This window comes from Ursus maritimus, unplaced genomic scaffold (assembly GCF_017311325.1).
Source record: "Ursus maritimus isolate PB19 unplaced genomic scaffold, ASM1731132v1 scaffold_24, whole genome shotgun sequence".
Classification (NCBI taxonomy): domain Eukaryota; kingdom Metazoa; phylum Chordata; class Mammalia; order Carnivora; family Ursidae; genus Ursus; species Ursus maritimus.
Window position 1 is genome coordinate 36,136,184 of NW_024424897.1, and position 22,912 is coordinate 36,159,095.

General features: G+C 41.9%; 1 protein-coding gene across 3 annotated transcripts in view; it reads right to left on the reverse strand.

The window, feature by feature from the left end:
• Window positions 1-22,571, reverse strand: part of HEATR6 (HEAT repeat containing 6) — a 32,164-nt gene extending 9,593 nt beyond the window's left edge. The window contains exons 1-14 of one of the 3 annotated variants that reach the window (XM_040640969.1): window positions 22,308-22,569; window positions 18,633-18,740; window positions 16,385-16,525; window positions 15,782-15,897; window positions 14,835-14,949; window positions 13,098-13,199; window positions 12,048-12,185; window positions 9,830-10,128; window positions 8,687-8,864; window positions 4,541-4,747; window positions 4,053-4,152; window positions 1,298-1,653; window positions 1,041-1,124; window positions 331-453 (exon numbers count right to left, since the gene is read on the reverse strand). In XM_040640969.1, coding sequence (XP_040496903.1) covers window positions 331-453; window positions 1,041-1,124; window positions 1,298-1,653; window positions 4,053-4,152; window positions 4,541-4,747; window positions 8,687-8,864; window positions 9,830-10,128; window positions 12,048-12,185; window positions 13,098-13,199; window positions 14,835-14,949; window positions 15,782-15,897; window positions 16,385-16,525; window positions 18,633-18,740; window positions 22,308-22,526 — 2,286 coding nt within the window. In that variant the 5' untranslated portion in view covers window positions 22,527-22,569. Of the gene's footprint in view, window positions 1-330; window positions 454-1,040; window positions 1,125-1,297; window positions 1,654-4,052; window positions 4,153-4,540; window positions 4,748-8,686; window positions 8,865-9,829; window positions 10,129-12,047; window positions 12,186-13,097; window positions 13,200-14,834; window positions 14,950-15,781; window positions 15,898-16,384; window positions 16,526-18,632; window positions 18,741-22,307 lie in introns of all 3 variants that reach the window. The other 2 variants (XM_040640971.1, XM_040640970.1) reach the window with 2 other exon arrangements.
• Between the last annotated feature and the right edge of the window lie 341 nt (window positions 22,572-22,912).

A 22,912-nucleotide genomic window follows, 5' to 3' on the forward strand; every position in this document is an offset into this window, starting at 1 on the left:
CAGTATTAGAATTATGGAGGTAGAAAATGTCACTTGTCTGGAGATGACCTCAAATCAAGGGGAAAAATAATTTCCAACCGAATTTTCTCTCCTTTCTCAGCAACTCCTCTGTCAGAGGCATTCTTTCAGGAACAAAATCACCAGAAATATATTGTTAATTTATCACCAAATGAATTCTTTGGGTTTTTATATTAGAGCTGAAAATAAAGGAATGTATGACTTTCCCTCCCTGAAACCTCTATAAGAAACCTCAGAACGGACAGACACACGGCAGAGGGAAGAACATAAAGGAAGAGAAGAAAAAAGCAGGGGGCTTTTCATGAAAGTTACCTTTGCTCCATGAAGCTGAATGGACGGATCTGCTTCCCCCATGCACTTGCAAATCACCTCTCCGAGCTCCATTAAGTACACCTGAGCCATTGAAAAGTAACCCCTGGCCAAATGAGCCAACACCTGCGAAGAGAACAGAGGAATAACCCCCAAGACCTGAAAGCAACGCAGGGCTGCAATATCCAAAGTGCTTTAATATTACAGAAACCACTCACACTTCACAAGGGGCAGGATTCTAATGTTGAACAAAATGAACAACCATAATCTTTATTTTATGACTCAAATCAATTAACTGGATCATATCATTTCATGGTGCTTTGTAATTTATGAAATGTGTTTCGTTGAGACTGGAGATATTATTTAAGCCTGGGAATAATTTTCTGAGGCAGGGACTAATCAAATACTTCAGCTGAAGGAGGGAGCTAAGGCTGACAAAGTTTAAGGTTACAGCGCATGTTTAATAGTAACCAGACAATGAGCAGCAGAGCACAGAACCAAACCCATGTCTAAATCACAGCTGAGTACAGAAGCCACCAGTACGTTAATCTAGGATCGTTTTCTTCCTCTAAAGGAGCAATTATTTTGTTGTCTCTAAGCAGACAGAAAATGAAAGAGAAGTTATGGAGAATTACACATTTACTTAAAGTTGCAGAAATCAAAGATGAACTGTACAATTTTTTCAGAATTACTATATAATCTAGCGTACCCACCTGCCACATAAAAACGGAGGTGACTAAAATGGCTTGCAACAAAAAGGAACGCATCTGACATTCACAGCCAAGTCTTCTCCCGACCTCCGCCAAAAACAAAAGAACAGAGCACTCATGCCTGAAACACACTCCCACTACCACCACGGGTTGTGGCTCAGTTTTACATTATTTTCATGGACTCCCTCCTCACAATCCATCGCCCTTTGAAGGTAGAATGATTACGTCCACTTCAGAAACGAGAAGCGGAACCCTCCTACCTGTAAGGCCTCCAGCCGCATGGGGGACGGCTCATAGGGGCTTCCTGCCGCAGAGCCAGCATCGCTACCCGAACAGGAATCCTCCCTGGGCAGTACGACGGTGGAAACGCAGAGTCGGATGAGCCAGCAGGGCTCTGAAGACCCCTTAGGGGAGCTTACTGATGCTTCTTCCAGAAAGGGTCCTGAGGGGGCTTTCTTCCACCAATCAGGAGTGCTGAGGTGGGGAGTCGCTGAATTGCTACTGCTGAGTCCAGAGGAACAGGGCTGTTGTAAAAGCAGCTGGACTTCAGGTAACGGTGCGTGAGTGGACACGATGGCTCCCAAGAGGGTGAGGCTTGACACTCGAACATTCACATCTGTCAAAGTTAGTGGGAATCACTATCACTGTGGGGTCATAACACCCCTGCAGGCAATGAAGAATTAGGGCATCCTTGGTTAACCTGCATCTAATTAAACCTCTAGCCCTAACTTCCAGTTTAGAGAACTACGTGGGACAGAAACAGAAGTTCAACAACACTGTAAAGAAACTACCCGGCAAACTGAGCATGTGAAACATGCTGGAAGACAACTGTGTGGGACGCGTCCATAAATCGGTGTGGTGAAAGAAAGGAAGGGCTGACGGGACTGCTTTAGATTAGAAGAGACTAGAGTGACAGGATAACGACACGCAATGCACAAACCGAGAATGAACCCAAGTTCTTACAAAAAACGAGGAAAGACTCTTCGAGACATATGGGGAAATGTGAATATGGAGCAGATACCAGACGATGTTATGGAATCAATGTAATTTTCTTAAGTCTGAGAATAGTGGTGTGTTTTTTAGGAGATTGTCTTTCATCTTAAAAGCTGCATGCTGAGGTATTTAGGACGAAATATCATGTAATTGACTTTTTAGAAATTGTTTTTTAAAGATTTTATTTATTTGAGAGAGAGTGAGAGCACGAGCAGGGGGAGAGGCAGAGGCAGAGGGAGAAGGAGGCTACCCGCTGAGCAGGGAACCCAAAGCGGGGCTCAATCTCAGGACCCTGAGATCATGACCTGAGCTGAAGGCAGATGCTTAATGGACTGAGCCACCCAGGCACTCCTATAATTGACTTTCGAATGGTTCAAAAATATACATATTTATACACGTATACGTATACACACATACACAGATACGTATATGCAGAAACAAAGCCAACAAAACAAATGTTAACAACAGTTAAGTCTAGGTAGAGGTATGCAGATGTTTATTGTACTATTCTCTCAAATTTCTGTGTACTATTCTTTCAAATTTCTTCTTCCATTTTAATAATTAAAATGCTGGAAGACAAGGCCAGACACCTGGAAGGGACATTTTTTTAAAAATTATTTTATTTTATTTTATTTATTTGAGAGAGAGAGCATGAGAGAGAGAGAGAGATCGCGAGTGGGGGCAGGTGTAGAGGGAGACGCAGACTCCCCACTGAGCAGGGAGCCCGATGTGGGACTCGATCCCAGGACCCTGGGATCATGACCTAAGCCGAAGGCAGACGCTTAACCCCCCGAGCGACCCAGGCGCCCTTGGAAGGGACTTTTGAGACCTGATCCATCCCCCTGTTGGCCAGTGAAGAAAAGCTGGTGTAGGGAGTGAGCAACTTGCGTTGTTTCAATCTTATCTCTGCCACTAACATGAGAGACGTCAAGGCAGGATTTATCTTTCTGGGCCCCATTTTACACATTAGGGAAACACTGGACTTAGTTTACACACCATTATCTCATGTAAGCCTTATAAAAATCTTATGAGGTGGATCTATTTCTTCCTGTTAGGAGGAAACACGGCTCTGACAGAGCTGCAATTCTGAGATGGCAGAAATGGGAATGGGCTGTAGACCCTCGGCCTGACTCTGGGTCCACTATTCCTCCCACGACGTCACAGAAACATTGCCACCTCCTTCAAGTACTAGAATTCACACTGAAAAAACTTAACTACCAGAATGTGGTCTGATCTTAAAGCTTGCAAGCAAAAGAAAAACTATTCTCCAGGCAACTGCTACAGCACTTAGATATTATGTGTGGGAGTAAGCCACAAAATAACAAGAAATAAGACTCTGTAGTCAGTGGGGATTTGAGGCTCTGGAATTTTATCCGAACTTCAGAGGAGATAATGTTAAAGAAGTTAGGTTTTACATTCCAGTTTTTCTTTCCAAAAAGAGGATGATGTCTATGTGACTCCATCCATCTGTACTTTTTTTTTTTTTTTAAGATTTATCTATTTATTTGAGAGAGAGAGAGGGTGCGTGTAAGGGGAGGGGGAAAGGGAGAGAGAGAATCTCAGGCAGGCTCACCACTGAGCGTGGAGCCCGACATGGGGCTCAATCTCATGACCCTGAGATCATGACCTGAGCTAAAATCAAGAGTCAGACTGCTTAACCAACTGAGCCACCCAGGCGCCCCCATCCATCCTTACTTTTGCCTGAAGGATATGACCTGTGTATTACGTACCAGAGGGGCCCCCTCCACACACACTTGTCTCACCCCTAATTCTAAAGTCACTGCACTGAAGTAGCAAAGAGCCAGTAACCCTTATAATTAATTCTCTACCTCACTTCCTTCCAGTGGTGTCTACTGGGGCTTCCGGGGTCAAAAGTGGGGTTCTAGCAATAGCTGGTTTCCCTGAAAACTTGAGGATAAGTAGAGATATTTTACAGCTATAAAAATGCTCTAAATACTTTTTAACCTAATAATCTAGATTTGATTGATATAAAAAAGCAACTGATGTTAAACTACCACCAACCTTTGTGGCGGATATAAGGTTTTATCTGGTTCCACACTTTGGTCAACAGGCTGAGTTTCAGACGGTTATAAGGTGAATTTGATACTAAATTTGCAAGGCACTGCAAAATACAAGAACAGGCTATCAATAGGTCTGATTACGCCACAGCACAGACACAAAACTTTTCAGCATTTAAGAAAACTCTTCATACTCATTTGAAAATTAGTCTTTTTCTTTTTTATCCTTTTTTTTTTTTTAGGGGAATAGCACTTGTGTTCTCATTGTTACAACTTAATACTAAAAATAGGAATATTTTTAGTAAATCATTTATCTGAACATAGAGAGATTATAGGTAAGATCAAACAAGTAGGCGCAACAGGATATCTTTAAATAAAATTCGTATTTAGTTACATTCTTAAGTCAAATTACTTTTGGACAATGTAAAACATTATACAAAATTGTAACAGACCAAATCCCTCCAAAACCTCTGGATAACGTGGCACGCTTACCTTAATGATCTGAGTAAGGGTCTGTGAGGACGTCTCGGCCACCAGAGCTAACAAAAGACATCTGTGCAATTCTCTAATGCTGGATGCAATCATCACGGAGAAGGGAGTGAAAGCCCTCCTGTGGTCACTGGTATCTTCAGCAACAGAAAGGAACTGCTTTGAGCCTTCCAAGATGGCAGATAAAACTTGCAGAGCACATGCACGTGTCTGAAATTTCAGGATGATTCCCATCAGTTAGTTAATAATCAGGAGTCAAATCCCCTACTTCCTATTTTCATTTTTAATTTTTGAAGTACTTCAGATCATCTTAACTAGGAAAACAGAGGCAGTAGGATTATCAGGTCCTAAAACTAGCCGTGAAGTAGGCCTCTTGCCCCCCCAATTAAAAAAAAAAACACAAAAACCCTACATCACATTGCCGTTAGGTTTTCTTACAGTAAGGAGTAAGTCTAAGCTATAACACACTAAGTACAAAAACTTGAAATCATGAACATGAGAATAACTTAAAGAAAAATTAGAGGCCTTGTTTATTCAAGCATAAGACCAAGGGAAAAGAGAATGAAATAACTCGTGGGGTGGGGAAAAAATACGTGAGTCTAGAGTCTGTTCTACAGCAAACATGCTGCTTTACATGCTCTCCTGAAGCACCCATGAGTGCTCAAAGTTAATTAAACAGGATATCAGAGACTCTGCACATTCAACTTGGCAGGCATCATTAGTGATCCAACTTTTCAGAAGCAGTCTTAGGCGCAGAAATAAACACTGAATGCAGTGAGTCTCTGATAATCAAAGAAAGGAAACCATTAACTGTAACCTTATAGATGGAAGGGAAAGTTATGTACCCCTTTGTCAATGGTCTGCTGTACTTGTCAGGAAAAGGGTCACTGGAGCAAGATTGTGTTTATGATGTTAAAAGATGACTTTCAATTGGTACTCGGATGATTTTGTGGTATTAAAAATCAGTTAAGAAAAAAAAGAAAAAGAAAGCTAATTTAACCAAAATGGAATATAGGTGATAAATGGAAGACGAATAATGTAATACCGTACCCTGTTTGGCCAGTCCCCCAAACTGCCAATTAAACACTGTCAGATATTTTTAAAATGGAGAATCAACATAATTCTAATCTAAATATTTGTTCATCATGAAACATATCTGAGTTTGTTGTGAAAAAGGATTTCCGGAAAATCTTCAATTATATAATCTCCAAGTAACAAGAATAAATCATTTTTGTACGCCTTTTGTAGCGTGGACTCACAAACAGAAACCTGAAAATTTACTGCCTTGAGAATAAATTTGTAGTATAGCACTATGAGTCTCTGGAATTAAGCGTAATCATTGAAGGCAGGAAGATGACAATGTATTAGGAAACTGCGTGTGCACACGTGTGTGTAAGAGAGACAGTGCATGAGAAAGAACTTGTGCACAAGTCACAAGTCAGCTCACCCAAGAAAGACTTAGGTCAGGGGCTGGCAAATTTTTTCTGCAAAGGACCAGTAGCACATACTTTATATTTCAGATTTTGTAGGCCCAAGAGTCTCTGTTGCAATCACCCGGCCACCGTAGCACAGACATTAAACCTCTACTTCTTTAGACAGCAATTAAAAACCACGATTCCAACAGTTCACACACCAATTACAATTCAAAATCAAGTTGTGGAGAGAGATGAACTGATGCTCAAAAGTCAAAAAATTTTAGCTCAATTTACTTGGTACCCTAAGAGTGTACCTCAACCATCACAGATGAAAACAAAAGTAATGTCACTGAAATATACCACTGAGGTATGAAATCTATGTAAAAAATATGATATTGTATCAATTATACTTCTCGTAGTTCTGATTTAATTTCCTTTAAACCCTGTTTAACATATCTTTGTTGCTAAAAAAAATGCTATTTATGACACTGAATCATTTAAGTTATGCTTCACTGACTCTTACATCAATATTTTATATACTGTTTACTGGTTCCGATCAGCACTTTCAGCAGAAATTACTGATGTGCATGCAAACCGTAAGAGGTGCAGCTCTCCAGAGAATTCATTTTGTTAAGTTCTTATTATCTGAATATTTACAATGATGGATGAAGACTTTTCAACCCGATAAACATCAGTGTGCTCCGTTTCACCAATGAGTAGTTTCACTTCCTTGGACATGCAGTCTTGTTCCAAGGTAATGAAACTGGAAAGCACTTTCCTTTTTTGCTACCTACAACGTAGCAGAAACGTCTGCTAAGGCAGCTCAATCAATCCTATGTTTTCCTTTTCTTATGTTTGTTTTGTCTCAATCTTTCTGGGAGGGTGATAAAGAAGTCACTGCTGGGAGTGGGTAGCAGCGAGGTTTCGATGCACCTGGCTGTTCCCTTCTTTGGCTTCGTCCCAGGACTGATTATTCTGCACACATGCTCAAGGTTAATTTTATTTGATTGCATTCCCAAAGCTGGTTGCCTTTAGGGTGGAGGCATTTGAACACTGTGTCAGGGTCTCTAGATCTGGAGATATCCAAGCCCAGGTCATCTATTCTTGGTTGGCTTTATGAGAGAAAACCCGATTACCTACCAGTCCATGATAGTTAAAAACTTGCTATATTCTCTTTCCTAGTTATGCTATCTATTACTCTAGATTTTGATTTGTTTCTAACATTTCATAGCTCTCTAAAAGAGAAATAAATAATCATGGAATTTCAAAATCAGGATAATTTTCAAGGTACGAAGAGGAAAGTAGGCCCCATAGTTGGTTCCTTACGTCAAGTCTTGATAATAATCTACCTTTTTAACACCCGAGGAATTTAAATAGAAGAAATTCATAAAGTAGCCACGGTATTTTTACTGATAAATTGCTCTGTGATGTCTAGAAACATACAGGATGTGCTTTCTGAAGTGCATTTCCAACATGTCAAAATGTGACCATTTCCCAAGTACCGCCCCACTGCCAAAGCCTAAAGGAAATTTCTAAGTTTTCTCCTTCTCAGTTAATTGTTGTAGCATCTCCTACTGCAATTTCCTAGAAGTAATCTATCGTCAGTGTTCTGAATGGAAGAGTCCAGCCCCCTTTCCTACTGTCCGCTTCTCTTTGGAAAGCTTCTCAGTTATCAGCGCAAACTGTGCTTCCCAGTGAATCTACCTTAGGTTGTATCATTACTGCACTTTTTTCTCATCACATTTCTTGCATTCACCAAAGTTAAAGAACCCAAAAAGACAGCAAATCAAGGAGTATTTTGCAGCTTGTAAAATTTCTCACAACACTCTAGGTCAAATGTAAACATTATAAAAATATGAACTCAATCACTTTCACGAGATCGGACTTCATGACCCCTCTGTCCTCATACCGCAGACCCACGTGGCCCATGCCCCCTTCGCTGCGTGGCTGCGGTGCGGCCACTTCACTTGGCCTGCTACTTGCTCCATAGCACTGTCTCCTCGGCTACTGCCGGCAGCTCCCCTCAGCTGGAGGCTCTGCAAGTACATGTATATTTATCTTTTATAGTAATTTTCCTTTCGATTACGAGAATGGCTTCATGACTGACTCATTTGCCACCATTCACTTCCCATTTTCCTCCCAGGTTCTCCTTTGCTATTGATTCAGTCAATCTGAAAAATTTCTGCCATTTTGAACTACTCAGGATATTGGGTATTTGCAATTTTTTGTGTGTGTATAATTGAGACCCATTTATTTTTCTTCACCCTGTAAGAGCTTTTGCAGGGTCACCTAGAAGTTTTCTTATGTTCTCTCATCATAAACATTTCTCTAAGCTTTACACATCCTTCATAACCACTGTGGACCAAGATATTCCACTGTGTGTTTAAGCCACTTTTTATTTTCTCCTATCCCAAATACCATGGCAATCAACATTTTCATCAAAGGGAAGGAAGCACAGCTGTTTCAGTGCAGCTCAAAAGAAGTTAGAACACTCAGTGTACTCAGGCTTCAAGCGAGCCCCGGGCAGGAGGCAACCTCACTGTGACCTTTCTCAACCTGTTATTCATATAAGCCCACTCCCGATCCTCCTGCCTGTCCAGTGGTTCTCAAATCAGAACTTGGGCTGGTATTAATGAGAGCTGTCTTCAGATGAGATCAGATAAGGCAGAGAAAGCAACCAAGATGTGTCAAGCTCTTCTTCCTACTATCATGCTGAGAATTCAAACGCTCTTACCTTTGGAGAAGGATCTTTTAATGTAAGAGTCATCAAGGACACGGACTGAGGGCTGCCAAGCTCAGGTGTATCAGGAACAAAGGCTGACCAGTAGCCATAAAGAACTTTTTTTTCTATTGATTTTATAGTAGAAAGAAAACAAGCTAATGCTCCTTGGCGAACTTTGGCTTGGTAAGACCTACCCAAGAGAAGGAAGAAAAAAGTCTGTTAATAGTTTTTAAAAATACAGACATGAAAGGCTATTTATTTGAATGATACACTGAGAAACTCAATGTTCTGAATAAATCCTAAGGTAAGATGCCAACATGATATTAAAAAAATATTTTTCAATCAAAACATGTTAAAGCAATTTGTTTATATAACAAGTTAATAAAGTCGACAATATAAAACACAAATAGGGCAACAGTTTGACGTCAGGAAACTAGTGTTAGATACGAAACACTGCAGAGTATCCATTCCTCCAACAAACACGTCTGGAGTACTTAAGTACGTACCAGGCATTGGGCTGAGGCCGGCAGACATAAAGCCCGTCCGCGCCCCCGACAAGCTCATGAATGGCAGAGACAGTTAAAGAGATAACTGCAACACAGCATGATCAACACTAAGGTGGGGTAAGTCAAAGGGTCATGACGTAGGGACCTAAGCCAAAACTGGGGGGAGGGGCATCAGAAAAGGCTTTTCAGAGGACGTGACTGCTGAGCTCGTACTGAAGATGAGTAGTGCTTAGCACAGCAAGAAAGCAGACAGAGTGGAAGGGAATTCCAGGCAAAGGGACCACACGTATAAAGGCAGATGAAGGGAACAAGGCAGAAGGCAGAGGAACACAAAGCCCCGCCTAAATGAATCTTCAAGTTAAATCCCATGCACCAGTCAGGTTTTTAAGCAAAGTTATAAACTTACAAGCAACGGAGATTATAAGGCATAACAATATAACAAAATACTATTATTTGGGAGACCTGGGTGGCTTAGTCGGTTAAGCGTCTGCCTTCGGTTCAGGTCATGATCCTGGAGTCCCAGGCTCGAGCCCCGCATCAGGCTCCCTGCTCAGCAGGAGTCTGCTTCTCCCTCTTCCCCTCACCCCACTCACGTTCTCTCTCTCTCACTCTCTCTCTCAAATAAAATCATTAAAAAAAATACTACTACCTCATTTTACTCTGCATGCCTCCCTCAGCATCGGAATACTCAGACTCACTACTGCTGACCCTTTTCCAGCTGGCAGAACGGACGGGCGGGGAGACTCGCTCTTTTCCCGCAGCGCCGCTTCCCTCCACCGGCGCACTCTGGCCTCCCAGGGAGGAGGAACAGGGAGTGTTCCCCTCGTGCAGGTGCTCTCTGCCCGAGCCAGGGATGGGGGCTACTTCTCTTTCACCACTGGATTCTTCCTCTTCTTCTTCTCCTTGCTGGATTTTCTTCGATTTTACTTTTGATTTTTTCTTTTTATTCTGATTTTAGGAGCAAATGAAAACGTATACATGATAGCTATTGGTACTTTTCTCATTTGATACTTATTAAGTATGCCCCCAAAACGTGGTATGAGGAAAGAAGAAAAGAGGAGAAGAGAAAAAAGTGGCACTTACCTCCTACTGTGAGTCAGGTGCTATGCTAAGTGCTTACACACACCCCAGCGGGCCACGGGAAACAAGGCGGGAAGTGCATGCGACAGAGCCACGCTTCTAGCCTGGCTTTCTATTCAACTGCTGTGACTCTGAGCAAATCTAAGCCTTCCATTAGCTTGACCTTCCTCATCTGTAAGCATGAGGCTAACGCCACCTTCCCTGCACAGTTGTGAAAGCATTCAGCCGCAAGAGAATTAGAGTAAACAACTTGAGGGACAGTTTCTCAGTTCTCCCAGATAAGACACATAGCTCGCGCCACTCTAGCTAATCCACCAGATACAATGCAGGTTTTAGGGCACTGGGGTTTTGCAGATATGAAGTAAAAGCCAGTTTTTTTCCTTTCTCCTACTTCCTTTCCAAGTATCTTTAGAATCTGTGCTGCCCTCTGCATTCTCAAGGCCCCTGACTTTGAGAAGGAAGGTCCTCATCCCTTCGATTTTGGATTATTAATGTGGCTGCAGACTCACACCCTTTTACTTCCTATCATAGTGATTCTTCTGAGACGTGTATCTGATCACCTCACTCCCCTATATGAGTCCTCATCTCTACCGCCTGTAAGATTAAAAACTAACTCCTTAGCATACTGCATAAGACCCTTAAGATGTGGCCTCTGCTACCTACGTGTCCCAGCCCTCCCCTGCTCGCACCTGACACTCTAGCCTACTGGTTAACAAATGGGCTACGCCCATGCTCATTCTCTATGCTTACATACCTTCTGTTCCCTCCAAATAAAACACTTCCCCTCCTTTTTGTACTCTACACATTCTTAAGGTTCAGTTTGGCCACACATCTTTTAAAAAGCCCCCTCTTACTCCTCTGTTTGGATGGGTACTCTGAATGTGATCCCAGAGTACCCTGTGAATATTCTGATGAAAGAAATCACAATACTGCATTGTGGTTGTTTATTTATCCACCTTCCCCTTCTCCCCCAAACTCCAAAAAGCAGAGTTTATATCCTTAATGCTTATTAGCATAATGTCTGCGATGTAGCGGCCGTTCAGTTAATGTTGCATAAGTCAATGAGTGAAAGAATTTCTGATTATAAGCATTTTGTAAGTAGTACCTGATACATTTCTAGATGTAATATTGTGGCCCATATATCTATATGCCCTAGGTTCTCCAGCGGAAACATGAGAGATGCCAGCTATATGGACGTGCTGCGAAAATTGGCAGTTGTAACAGAGACCTACAATATTTACCAAATAGCCTTTTACAGAGAAAGTTGGTGGGCCTGTGGTCTTGAGCATTGGGGAATGAGGATGTACAGCTTTGGGTATAAAGGGAATGTCCACTGTTACATCTGTTACACTGTCTAGAACTCTTAAAAATATAAGACACTGGGGCGCCTGGGTGGCACAGTCATTAAGTGTCTGCCTTCGGCTGAGGGTGTGATCCTGGCGTTCTGGGATCGAGCCCCACATCAGACTCCTCCGCTAGGAGCCTGCTTCTTCCCACTGCTTCTTCCCACTCCCACTGCTTGTGTTCCCTCTCTCACTGGCTGTCTCTCTCTCTGTCAAATGAATAAATAAAATCTTAAAAAAAAAAAAAGAAAAGAAATATAAGACACTGTATAACTGGTGTTTTCAGCAGTCTGATGAATTTAAATTTACTATGCTAAAAACCCTAAACTGAAATCAAACTCAAGGTGAACCTTTGGCACAAGGAGTGACATAAACCATAGAAAACACATACAACAAGCAATTGAAGGCAGTCCACAACTTAAACCTAAGCAGACCCAGGCGTACCGCAGTTGGTCGGGAGGCGCTGGATTCGGACTGCTGTGGTTTGACAGGTGGTCGCCCATCGTACTGAGGAAGTGGAGTGGGGTATAACACCGTGGGCAGCTCTATGTTTAGTCCCGGGAGTCCATGAAACATAGATTTCTAATAATGATGATAAAGGAAACACACACACAAAATTAATCATAAAACAGAATGATTCACCATGTTCTGGACCACATTAATGAACAGATTAATGTCTAGAAGCTTATTAAGGAAATAAAAATGGACAGAAAATTGATACCTTTTAGGTTTAGAGCTTACAGAAACGTTTAATCTCATCTGGATGGATCTGGTCTGGCCAGATTAGGTTAGGCTTGACTTATAGTTTATTTACGAATTTTTTTTATTTATTAATTTTTAAAATTTATCCAACCTGTTTTATCCAATCCTTTGATCTATCTGTAATTTTTTAACCAATCTATTATTCTTATTTTGCTTATCCATGTCCACACCTAGCTGTCTATTTGGGAGATGGGACAGGGAAAGATTTGAAGTTTTAGTCATGATCAAGCTAAGTTACCATACATGACTTTGACCTGAAGCCACTTCCTGGCTGAACTGAAAGGTGGGTCTCCAGAGAGGCTGATATGACCTTCCCACTGACTGGCGGGCTCAGAAGCCAAAGGATGCAGCCCTACTGATGCCATCTTGACTGGCCTATCTACTGCATGGGCCAAGCGCCAAAGGGAAGCCCTGGTTCTTCTTTCAACTATAAACAGGTTTGGGATGAACTAAAATTAAATTATCTACAGATCATAACCTATACCTTTCCTAAATTAAGATTCATAAGTAAAGTTTTAGAATTTTGATACATTTACTTAAAACAAGGCTTACTGTTTTCAGTTCTTAATTTTAAGTGTGCTTGTATATGAACATTTGAACGATCTCTTCTAAGATATACTACCCTAAAGCTACCTTTGGAATGATGATATAAAGTGGTCCTTAAGCCTGGGGTTTCAGTAGGAAAGACACTCACCATGATGAGGACTTGGGTTTAAAAGGGCAATGCCTTACCTTCAGCACAGCCAGAAGGGCTCCAAGTTCCTCAGTCTGTGTCAGTTTCATCTTACCCCCATTTAGAAGAGACTGTATACCTTTTAATGCATTTTGTAACAACTAGGGGAAAGAAGAGGACAAGTTTAAAGGTAAAGGAAATGTGGTTATCCAGGGATCAACTTTCTAGCACCACTGAGGTTAGGGGAGAAAAAGTCTCTAGATGATAAAACAAAACAAAACAAAACAAACCATTCAAAAGGAGGGGGAAAAAAAAAGGAAGATCCAGAGGAGAGAGCTCTGATGAACTACTATTAATTATTTTCTAGAAGACTAGAGTGCTCTCATGGAAGAGTGGTCTTATCATATATGTTTATAAGCCAGCACATACAAATGGAGAGCAAGAAAAAAAAAAAGAAGAGGTGTGTGGTGGGAAGAAGGCGATAGGGATGAAACAGTGGCAGCAGGGATCGGAAGCGGGGAGGCTGATGCAGCAACCTCCCTAGTTCTTAAAGGCAAAGGCATGTATGTGGGAGCAGGTTTCTAGAGGGCAATTCTGATCCAGATTGACCTTCTGACTCAGTAATTCTCATTAAGAAATACGATCTTGAAAAAAATACAACCCCTATGGAGAGGATGTGAACCACAGCCTTTTTCTGAAATAGTGGAAACACTGAAGAAACTTCCATTTCCACCTGTTGTGACGATGACTGTACAAGAAGCAGACCCCCTGCTATATGGGAAACTCAGCCATAATCACGGCAAGCATCTGCCAAGCACTTTAAATGCTGTATTTCATACACTGCTTGTAGGACCCCTACAAGGTCATTGCATCGTTTGTCCCATTTCAGAGAGAAGGAACAGGGAGGCTCGAGNGGTTCAGTGCCTTGCCCCAGGTCTCCCAGCAACCGCAGTCAGAAAGCAAGAGGTGCATCAATAGGTACTGAAAAGATGCCCAAGAAATATTCACTTTAAAAAGGAGATAAAGTTGTAAAACGGCATATTTAATATGACCCCACTTGAAAATTATAAAGTATGCTCATTTACATGCAGAAAAAATATTTGGGGGCTTGAAGAACAAACTGCTCCAAATGGTTATATCTGAGCAGGGAACTATGAGGAAACTTCACCATCACAGATGATATGTGTCACTCTGATTTTAAAATATGTTTACAAATTGTCATATTTCTATCAGATTTTTGAAAAAGAAATAACATTGCAGATACTGTTGAAATCTACTCCTTTCCCTTCCATCTAAAAGATAGTTACTAGGGGTGCCGGGGTGGCTCAGCCGGTTGGGCGTCCAACTCGATTTTGACTCAGGTCACCATCTCAGGGTTGTGAGATTGAGGCCCGTGCTGGGCTCCACGCTGGGTACGTGGAGCCTGCTTGGGATTCTCTCTCCCTCTCCCTCTGCCCCTACTTGCACTCTCTCTCTCTCTTTCTAAAAAAATAAATAAATAAAATAAAATGACAGTTACTAGTCTGAATTGTATTGCTTTTGTAGTCAGGAGGGAAAAAAAATACTTTCTTTTAAAAGCTTTAAAACTGCAAAACAAAAGAAACAGAAACTGTCCTGTAATTTAAACCTGAAAGAGACAATGTCCATCTTTCTAAGTTATAAACATTCCATGTAGGCCTATTATCTCTAGACAAAGCAAATTCAGCAACTAAATTATACTCTTCATTAACAGCCTCTGTCCTGCTGCTTCTACAAACATCTATAACATGCACAAAATCAGTGGTAGCCCCACCTACCATGCAAAATGTGATATCATCCATATCAGATGACTTTGGAGACTGTAGAGTGGTCAAGAAAGCCTGGAAGCAGATATTTGGGTAGGGCTCCTCCAAGTATGGCTGTCCTGGCACACTAAAACACATACAGAGAAAGCAACGCAAACTCAAGTCTCCTCTGAAATGGGGCTCGCAAAAGAGTAAGAATTAAAAATAGCAGTAATACAGACCAACGGAGTTGGAATACACCCTTGGATGAAACAAGACGGCGCACTTTGGGTAATTAACTACAACTGCGGGATACCACAAGCATGGCATGAACAGGAAGGAGGAAGAGTGGTTTCCATAGGAAGAAGTTACAGAAGTCTGTAGTGGAAGAAGTATAGAGGAAGAATTCCTTTTTAGTTCTTTTCAGTGCTTAAGAGGGAAATAATGCAGACAGGTCCTGTCAAGCTAGAGTCACACAGCTGAGCCGGCCCTCCTACCCACCGGACAACACTACAATACAGAGACCAGATACCACATAGCAGGTCAAGTCTGTGCACCTCAGTTTTCATTGTAGGCATCTACAACTGGGGGCTGGGATTGGTTCCGATTTCTTAGAAGAAACTGGCCTTGACAGAGGCCTCAACAAAGCTTAAATTCAGATGACTATATTCTAAAAGACTGAGTATGGTTAAAATTTACGTCAGTAGAAAACAAAACCTTGACATATTGTACATGGACTCCTTTTACTCTGTTTTAGGGATAAGATCCTATTCTAGTTTTTCCTTTACTTTACCTTTTTTATAAGCAGTATTAAAGTTAAAAATAAACAATATAAGATGATCTTATTAGCAAGGAACATGGGATCCACACAGTTTATTTTTGTAAGTTGGCTCTGGCTTCAGACAGACTGAACAACCCACAAAGGGCCCATGAGAGGCCCTCTCTTACCACGGCTGGGAGATGTGAGTGGATCCACATACCTGAGACATAAGTTTGCCATACAGTGCACTGCAGCTCTCCTAACTTCGGGGTCGGGCTGAGCCGAGTCACTCAATTTCATCAAAATCCCGCTCTTGCCTAGCAAGTCTGGGAGGTACTAAAACAAAATAACAGCCAATGGTCAAAGAAAGCTTCTAGGAAAATATTACTCTTCAGACAGATGTCATTTTTTTAAACTAAAGGGCAGTTAAGTACCAAAAGACCAGCTTCTAGGCAAATCTTCCAGATGGGCACGCATAGATGTGCCCCAAAACACCAGTGGGGATCACTGCTACCAGCCTAGGCAGCTGCTGAAGCTCTTTAGCCATGGGTACATGGCTGAAGGGTAACGACAATAATAACAGTATTCAATAAGAATGGTAATGATATTTACCAAGTGTCAAGCACTTTACCAGGATTGTGACACTTCCTCCTCAGAGGAACTACTGTATACATGAAGAAACGAGGTTCCGAGTGGTTGAGTAAGGGTTGCTCAGGGTCACACATTTCATGAATGACAGGACAGAAACCTCAGCGTGGGCCTGTTGGTTCACAGCCTGTGTTCCTAACCTTTTGAAGGAAAGACAGAACACAGTTTAAACTACCTTTTGACATTTTGAGCCATTGCAGTAAACCAGAGCTGCCAGGGCTTGAAGAATTTCCATGTGTGTCCAGGAACTACACTGTTGAATAGCAGAAATAGCATACGCCAACAGGAAATCCAGGTTCTGTTCATCCACAATTACCTATCGAGAGAAGAAAAAATATGCATGATCTAACTTGTAAAAAAAATATATTTTTATCCTTTCAGACACATATGCTCACCTGAATCAGGCTATGAAAGAGAGAGCAAACGTGTCCATCTTTTTGGTGTCAAAAAGATCTGCTCTAAAGGCCTTGAAAGTCTGATCAAGACAAGGCTTTCTCCTTGCCCTGCCTTGCTCATTTCCTCCCCTTTTCTCCCTCCATACAAAGTAGAACCTGGCAAAGTCCTTGTAAATTTTCCTTAAGCTAACCAGACACTGGCATATATGTGGGTAAAACTTAATCCACTGAAATTGCCTTCTATATAGTAAATGCTCAATACACTGTAAATATACATGTCTGCTCAACAGCTACTCTGTCTCACTCTGATGCAGGGAATAGGACAGGCAGAGACGGCATATCCTTGTCCTCAAGGAGTTTATAATCTTGTTGGGACAAAGTAGGCTAGTTGAAGTATCAATTCATGAATAATTGAGATAACCTGTCATCAAAAGCTAACAAGCGGGCTAAGGGCTGAGGTACCATACGTGATCAGGAATTTTTCCAACTGCCCGTGTTACAAAGGTAATATACCTGAGAACAGAAAACATTCAAAAGACAGCGTATCAGTGTGAAAAATTCTAAACTTGAAAATAGCCTCATTTCATTTAGGAAGTCACATGTAGCAGACACTGCTTACCTATCAGCATTCATCTCCTATCTCCTGCTGGCAGAGTACTACTTTTATTTGGGTGCTCATCTCCTGCACATGAGACCTGAGGGTAAATCCCAATTAGCTAAGACAGTGGTTCTCTACCAGGGGCAATCTTATTTCCCAGGGAAATAAGATTTTTGCCCATTTGGCAGTGTCTGTAGACATTTTCAACTGTCATAACTGGAGGTATGCTACAGGCTTCTACGGGATGCTGCTAAAATCCTACAATGTGCAGGACAGCCCCCCCACAACTAAGACTCATCCAATCCAAAATATCAATAGTGCCAAGATTAAGAAACTTTGATATAAGAATTGAGCTGCACATTGTAATCATTTAGGGAGCTTAAGCCCTCCAGGTGATTCTAATGTGCAGTCAAGGCTGACCCCCTGGTTTAAGCCACTCATGATGATACCAGTCCCCTGATCAGATGGGTGCAGAAGGGTTCTCATATGACCTAGGTCTCCCCAGCCAGGTATCAGGGGAGGTCTGATGGAGAGTGTGAGAGACAAGATGCCTCGTACTTAAATCAAAGGGACACAAAATAGATCCGTCTTTTGCTTCTGCAGGATGTTATTTATTTCTTTCACACGGAATGCCTGGAACTGAAGCCGCCATCTTGATTATGAGAGATGCCCAAAACCCATACACAGACTGGTGGCAAATGAAAAAAATGCCAGTAAGTTTCTTATTATTAAGTGCCCCTTAGAGTGCCTCCCTTGGGGGTTGTGACATGAGATAATTTTTTTTTTTTTTTAAGCTATTCTAGGTTGGCTTTTCTGTTTCTTGCAGCCAAAAGAATCCTCGATTGCATAATGCTAATTGTAAGTTTTGTGCTAGCTACATTCACATACTCATGTGGTATCTTATGGTAGGTAACAGCCGCAACTTCTGAACTGTTCCTAAAAAGATATGAGATTTATTTAGGAAGTTAAGAAGGTTCTGGAGAGAGGGGAACTACAGTACAGACCTTGATATAAATATCAGGGGTCTTTTCATCTGATGTCCTCTTGCTCCCAAGCTACTTCTTATGCTCTGTGATGAACCAAGTAGACCACAAAAATGGTAGCTTTGGGAAAGGGGAAAAAAAATATTGGTAGGAAAGGAGCAGGGGATTGTTTCAACTTTTTCTTAGATATATCTTGGTCAACTACATCTTCCGTAAAAAATCCTAAATCCTGGGGGCCTCAAAGATACTGGTTTCTTGAACCAAACACAAAGGGACACCTCTAATGGACAAACTTCTAGAATTGTGCAGCATAATTTTTTTGGTCAGAATTATATTTAATATCATTCTTAGTAAGGACCTGCGTTTTGCAGCCTATCACACCTAACACAGATGTAGCATTTCAAAAGTTTAGTTTATGATGAATTCTAAGGTTATACACACAATTACCTGTAATCTGTTAAGTAAATGGTGGATAAGTTGAGACACTTTGCTGACAAGATGATTCTGATTAAGAGGCACCAGTCGGCAAGCTTGGACAAGAAGAGTACTGACAGCCTACAAAAAAAAAAAAAAAAAAAGACAACAAAAAGGCAATATGCGTATTAGTCAAGTGAAGAATCACCCCCCACTCCATCCCTCCCTACCACCAAACACAGCCAGACACAAAAATGAAAGTGACTGTTCACACTCAAAATGAGGAAAGATGAAATCTGAGGCAGAAATTAGGGGGAAAAAATTAAATGATACCACAGAAATGGGATGTGCTAAAAAGTATAAGACTCAGTATGGTTTTTGTCAGGCTAAAGACTCCAGAGTCTACATATGTACAGACAGTGAAATTAAATAACCAAAGAAAGGCTTCCAGAATGTAAACCATGCCCTGAAGTTAAAAATACCAAAAAGTAACCAACACATAAAAAGATGCTGAACATTACTCATCATTAGGGAAATGCAAATCAAAACTACAATGAGATATCACTGCACACCTGTCAGAATGGCTAAAATCAAAAACACAAGAAACAACAGGTGTTGGCAAGGATGTGGAGAAAAAGAAACCCTCATGCACTGTTGGTGGGAATGCAAACTAGTGCAGACACTGTGGAAAAAAGTACAGAGGTTCCTCAAAAAGTTAAAAATAGAACTACCCTACAATCCAGCAATTGCACTACTGGGTATTTACCCAAAGGATACAAAACACTAATTCAAAAGGGTACATGCACCCCTATGTTTATAGCAGCATTATTTATAATAGCTAAAGTATGGAAACAGCCCAGTGTCCATCCATGGATAAATGGATAAACATGTGGTTTATATATACAATGGAATATTACTCAGCCATAAAGAAGAATGAAATCTTGCCATTTGCAACAATGTAGATGGAGCTAGAGAGTATCATGCTAAGTGAAATTAGTCAGACAAAGACAAATACCATATGATTTCATTTATCTGGGGAACTGAAGAAACAAAACAAATAAGCAAAGGGAAAAAGAGAGAGAGAGAGAGAGAGACAAACCAAGAAACAGACTCTTAACTATAGAGAACAAACTGATGGTTACCAGAGCGGAGGTGGGTGGGGAGACGGGTTAAACAGGAGATGGGGACTAAGAAGTACAGTTGTGAAGAGCATTGGGTGATGTATGGAATTGCTGAATCACTATACTGCACACCTGAAATTAATATAACACTGTATGTTACCTATATGGGAATTAAAATGTTTTTAATTAAAAAAATAGAACTCATTCATTCCTATCTTAAAAAGAAAAAGAAAGTAAGCAAACCATATTTTCAATGCCACTGGGAAAATCAGAAATGACACCTGTACAAATTTATTGTAAAATTAGGTAATTCTACAAAAAAAAAAGAGGGCAACCTATTTGCAAAGCACAGTACTCATTCATCCACTGATGTGTATTGAATTAAAAGGCTTGGAGCACCTACTATGTGCTAGGTAGTGTGCTAGATCTTTGGGTTCCAAAGATGAACAAACATACTCTTGAACTTTAAAAAGAGCTCATAGTGAGGAAGACAGAAATACTCACAAATAATTAAAGTGAATTAAATGCTGAAAGAATGAACTGCAAACTCTGTGGGGAAATGGTAATTAGGGAAGTCTTATGGAGGTGATTTTTTTTTAAACTTATTTTAGAGAGAGAGAAAAACAGCACAAGCGGGAGGGGCAGAGGAAGAAGGAGCAAGAATCCCAAGCAGATTCTGTAATAAGTGTGGAGCCTGATGTGGGGCTCGATCCCAGGGCCCTGAGATCATGACCTAAGCCGAAACCGAGAGTCTGACACTTAGCCCCTTGTGCCACTCAGGAGCCCCACGGAGGTGATTTTTTTTTTTTTTTTTTAGATTTTATCTATTTATTTGAGAGAGAGAGAGAGAGAGAATGAAAGAGAGAGAGAGAGCATGAGAGGGGAGAGGGTCAGAGGGAGAAGCAGACTTCCCACTGAGCAGGCAGCCCAATGTAAGACTCGATCCTGGAACTCCAGGATCATGACCTGAGCCAAAGGCAGTTGCTCAACCAACTGAGCCACCCAGGCGCCCCTCATAGAGGTGATTTTTAAGCATAATCTGGAATGATCTGAAAGATGACTAAAAATCTGCCAAACAAAGCAACAAAAGACACTGCAAGCAATGGGAATGGAGTGTGCAAAGACCTGGAATACCAGTAGGTGTGAAACACTAGTAGATGCTTGAGGAACAGCAGGTTTTAAATGACTGCACACAGGGCACAAAAGGAGAAGTGACAGGAGACTGGAAAGGCACGTATTTTTGATGGAAAAATATCAAATTATACCAATAAAGCAAAAGTTCCTGAGTACCCCCTTAATTCCATTCCACTCCCTAGTGCCACACACTATTATTTTGGTGAAAACTCTTCCATTCGTTGTTGTGAACTCTTTACATCTATATATGTACATACTCTGTTAAATGCACTCCTCACCCTATATTGGTGTCATACTGCAATGAACCATTCTGTAACTTGCTCTGACCATCTACCAATATGTACTGAAGATCTTCCCAAATCAGAGTGTTGCCTTTCTAATCATATTTTTTTCCCATAAAAGAAAAAATCACTCTAGTAGCAGAACAAAGAATGGTTTGGAGAAGAGCTAGACAGGAGGCAGAAGAGAAGTTTGAGGAAACCAGTGGAAGAGTTCAGGAAAGAGTCATCTTGCCTGAGGGCTTAAGGCACTGGCAGTGGGAACACAGAAACGGGAATGAGAAATATTTATGAGATGGAATCTGAAGAATCCAAATTGGATAGATCTGAGAGGAAGAAAAGGGAAAGCACCAGTGTTTGTGCCAGTGTGACTTGGCAGACTCGGGATGTTTCCGAGGGTTGGGGAATGGGATGGATTGTGGATACTGTGTGTCTACAGAGATGATGTAACTTCATTTTTAGGAACTGTCAAGTTTGAGGTGGCTGTGAGCACCAGAGGCAGTGGTATGACTGGGTCAAGAGTTCTGGGAGCTCAGTAAGTAGTAACCAAGGCCCGATGTGTGTGAATATTATTACTACTCAGTGTCAGAGTACTTCTGAACAGGAGGCAGAGAGGGAAGAGCTAGCACGAAAGAACAGAAAATGGCAGGGAACATGTGACAGCCTTAGGCTACAATTCTACCTCTGCTTTTTGCCAGCAATATGACATTGGATCTTTACGTGCCTCAGCATTTTTATCAATAAAGTAGATCTACTAATACCCATATTGTCAGATGCCTAGAACCGTGCACCGTACAGTACAGTGCATGATGGTCTGAGAGCCATGTATTCGATAAATGGTAGAAATGAATTTTATATACCAAGTGTTTTGTATGCAGGAAGTGGAGCTGGGGGACGGGAAGGTGGGGCCAGAGATGACACCTATGGTGTTATCATAGCAGAAGTAATCAAGTGGGGTTTTGAAAGATGCGAGTTTGCCAAGCACTGCAGGATCTTCCAGACAGAGGGCAGAGCCTGCCACGGTCGGAAGCAGCAGGGAGCCTAAAACTAAGTAACGCGAAGCGGGGCTGGGAAAAGCCGGCGCGGCGGGCGGGAGCTACCAGCTAAGGTCCCTGAGCGTGGGGCCGGGGCCAGTAGGCGCGGCGGGAGTCCTCCCCACCCCGCACGCCGCCTACCTCCGGGGCCACGCCGCCGCTCTCGCTGTAGTTCTCGGAGATGAGCTGGTCGAAGAGCAGGTGGATCTCGGTCCGGGCGGAGTTGTTGTCCTCCGGGCGCAGGGCGCAGAGCCTAGCCGACAAGCAGCGAAATCCATTGCTCTGCTCCGGTGGTGGCTCTCGTGGCACTTCAAGCGCAGGCTCGCTCTGTGGCGAGCCGGCGAATTGTACCGCCGCCATCTTTCTTACGTAAAACAACAGGGAAGTACTTCCGGGGTATTCCCGGCTCCGCGCTCCAGCTCCGGAAATACTTCTTTAGACCGGAATTCGAGTTTCAAGACCCTAGTCCCTCCTCGGACTCCTTTGCGAATATTTGTCAGAAATTAGCTAGGAGGGTTTTTTACCTCCCACTTGTCTTTGAGTCCTGCCTGAAAAGTAGGACTCCATTTGTCCTCCTAGAAAGTGTGTTCCTGGACAGGGCTGACATGGCTGTTTAGTACTAGCGTTTCAGGCGGGCTGGAGTTGGAGAAGGGCCAATGTCGGTGGCAGTGGCAGAAACTGCTAGTTCTACGACATCCTTGATTCTTATTACATCGTGTGAGAGCCCTTGATTGGTACCCAGGCAC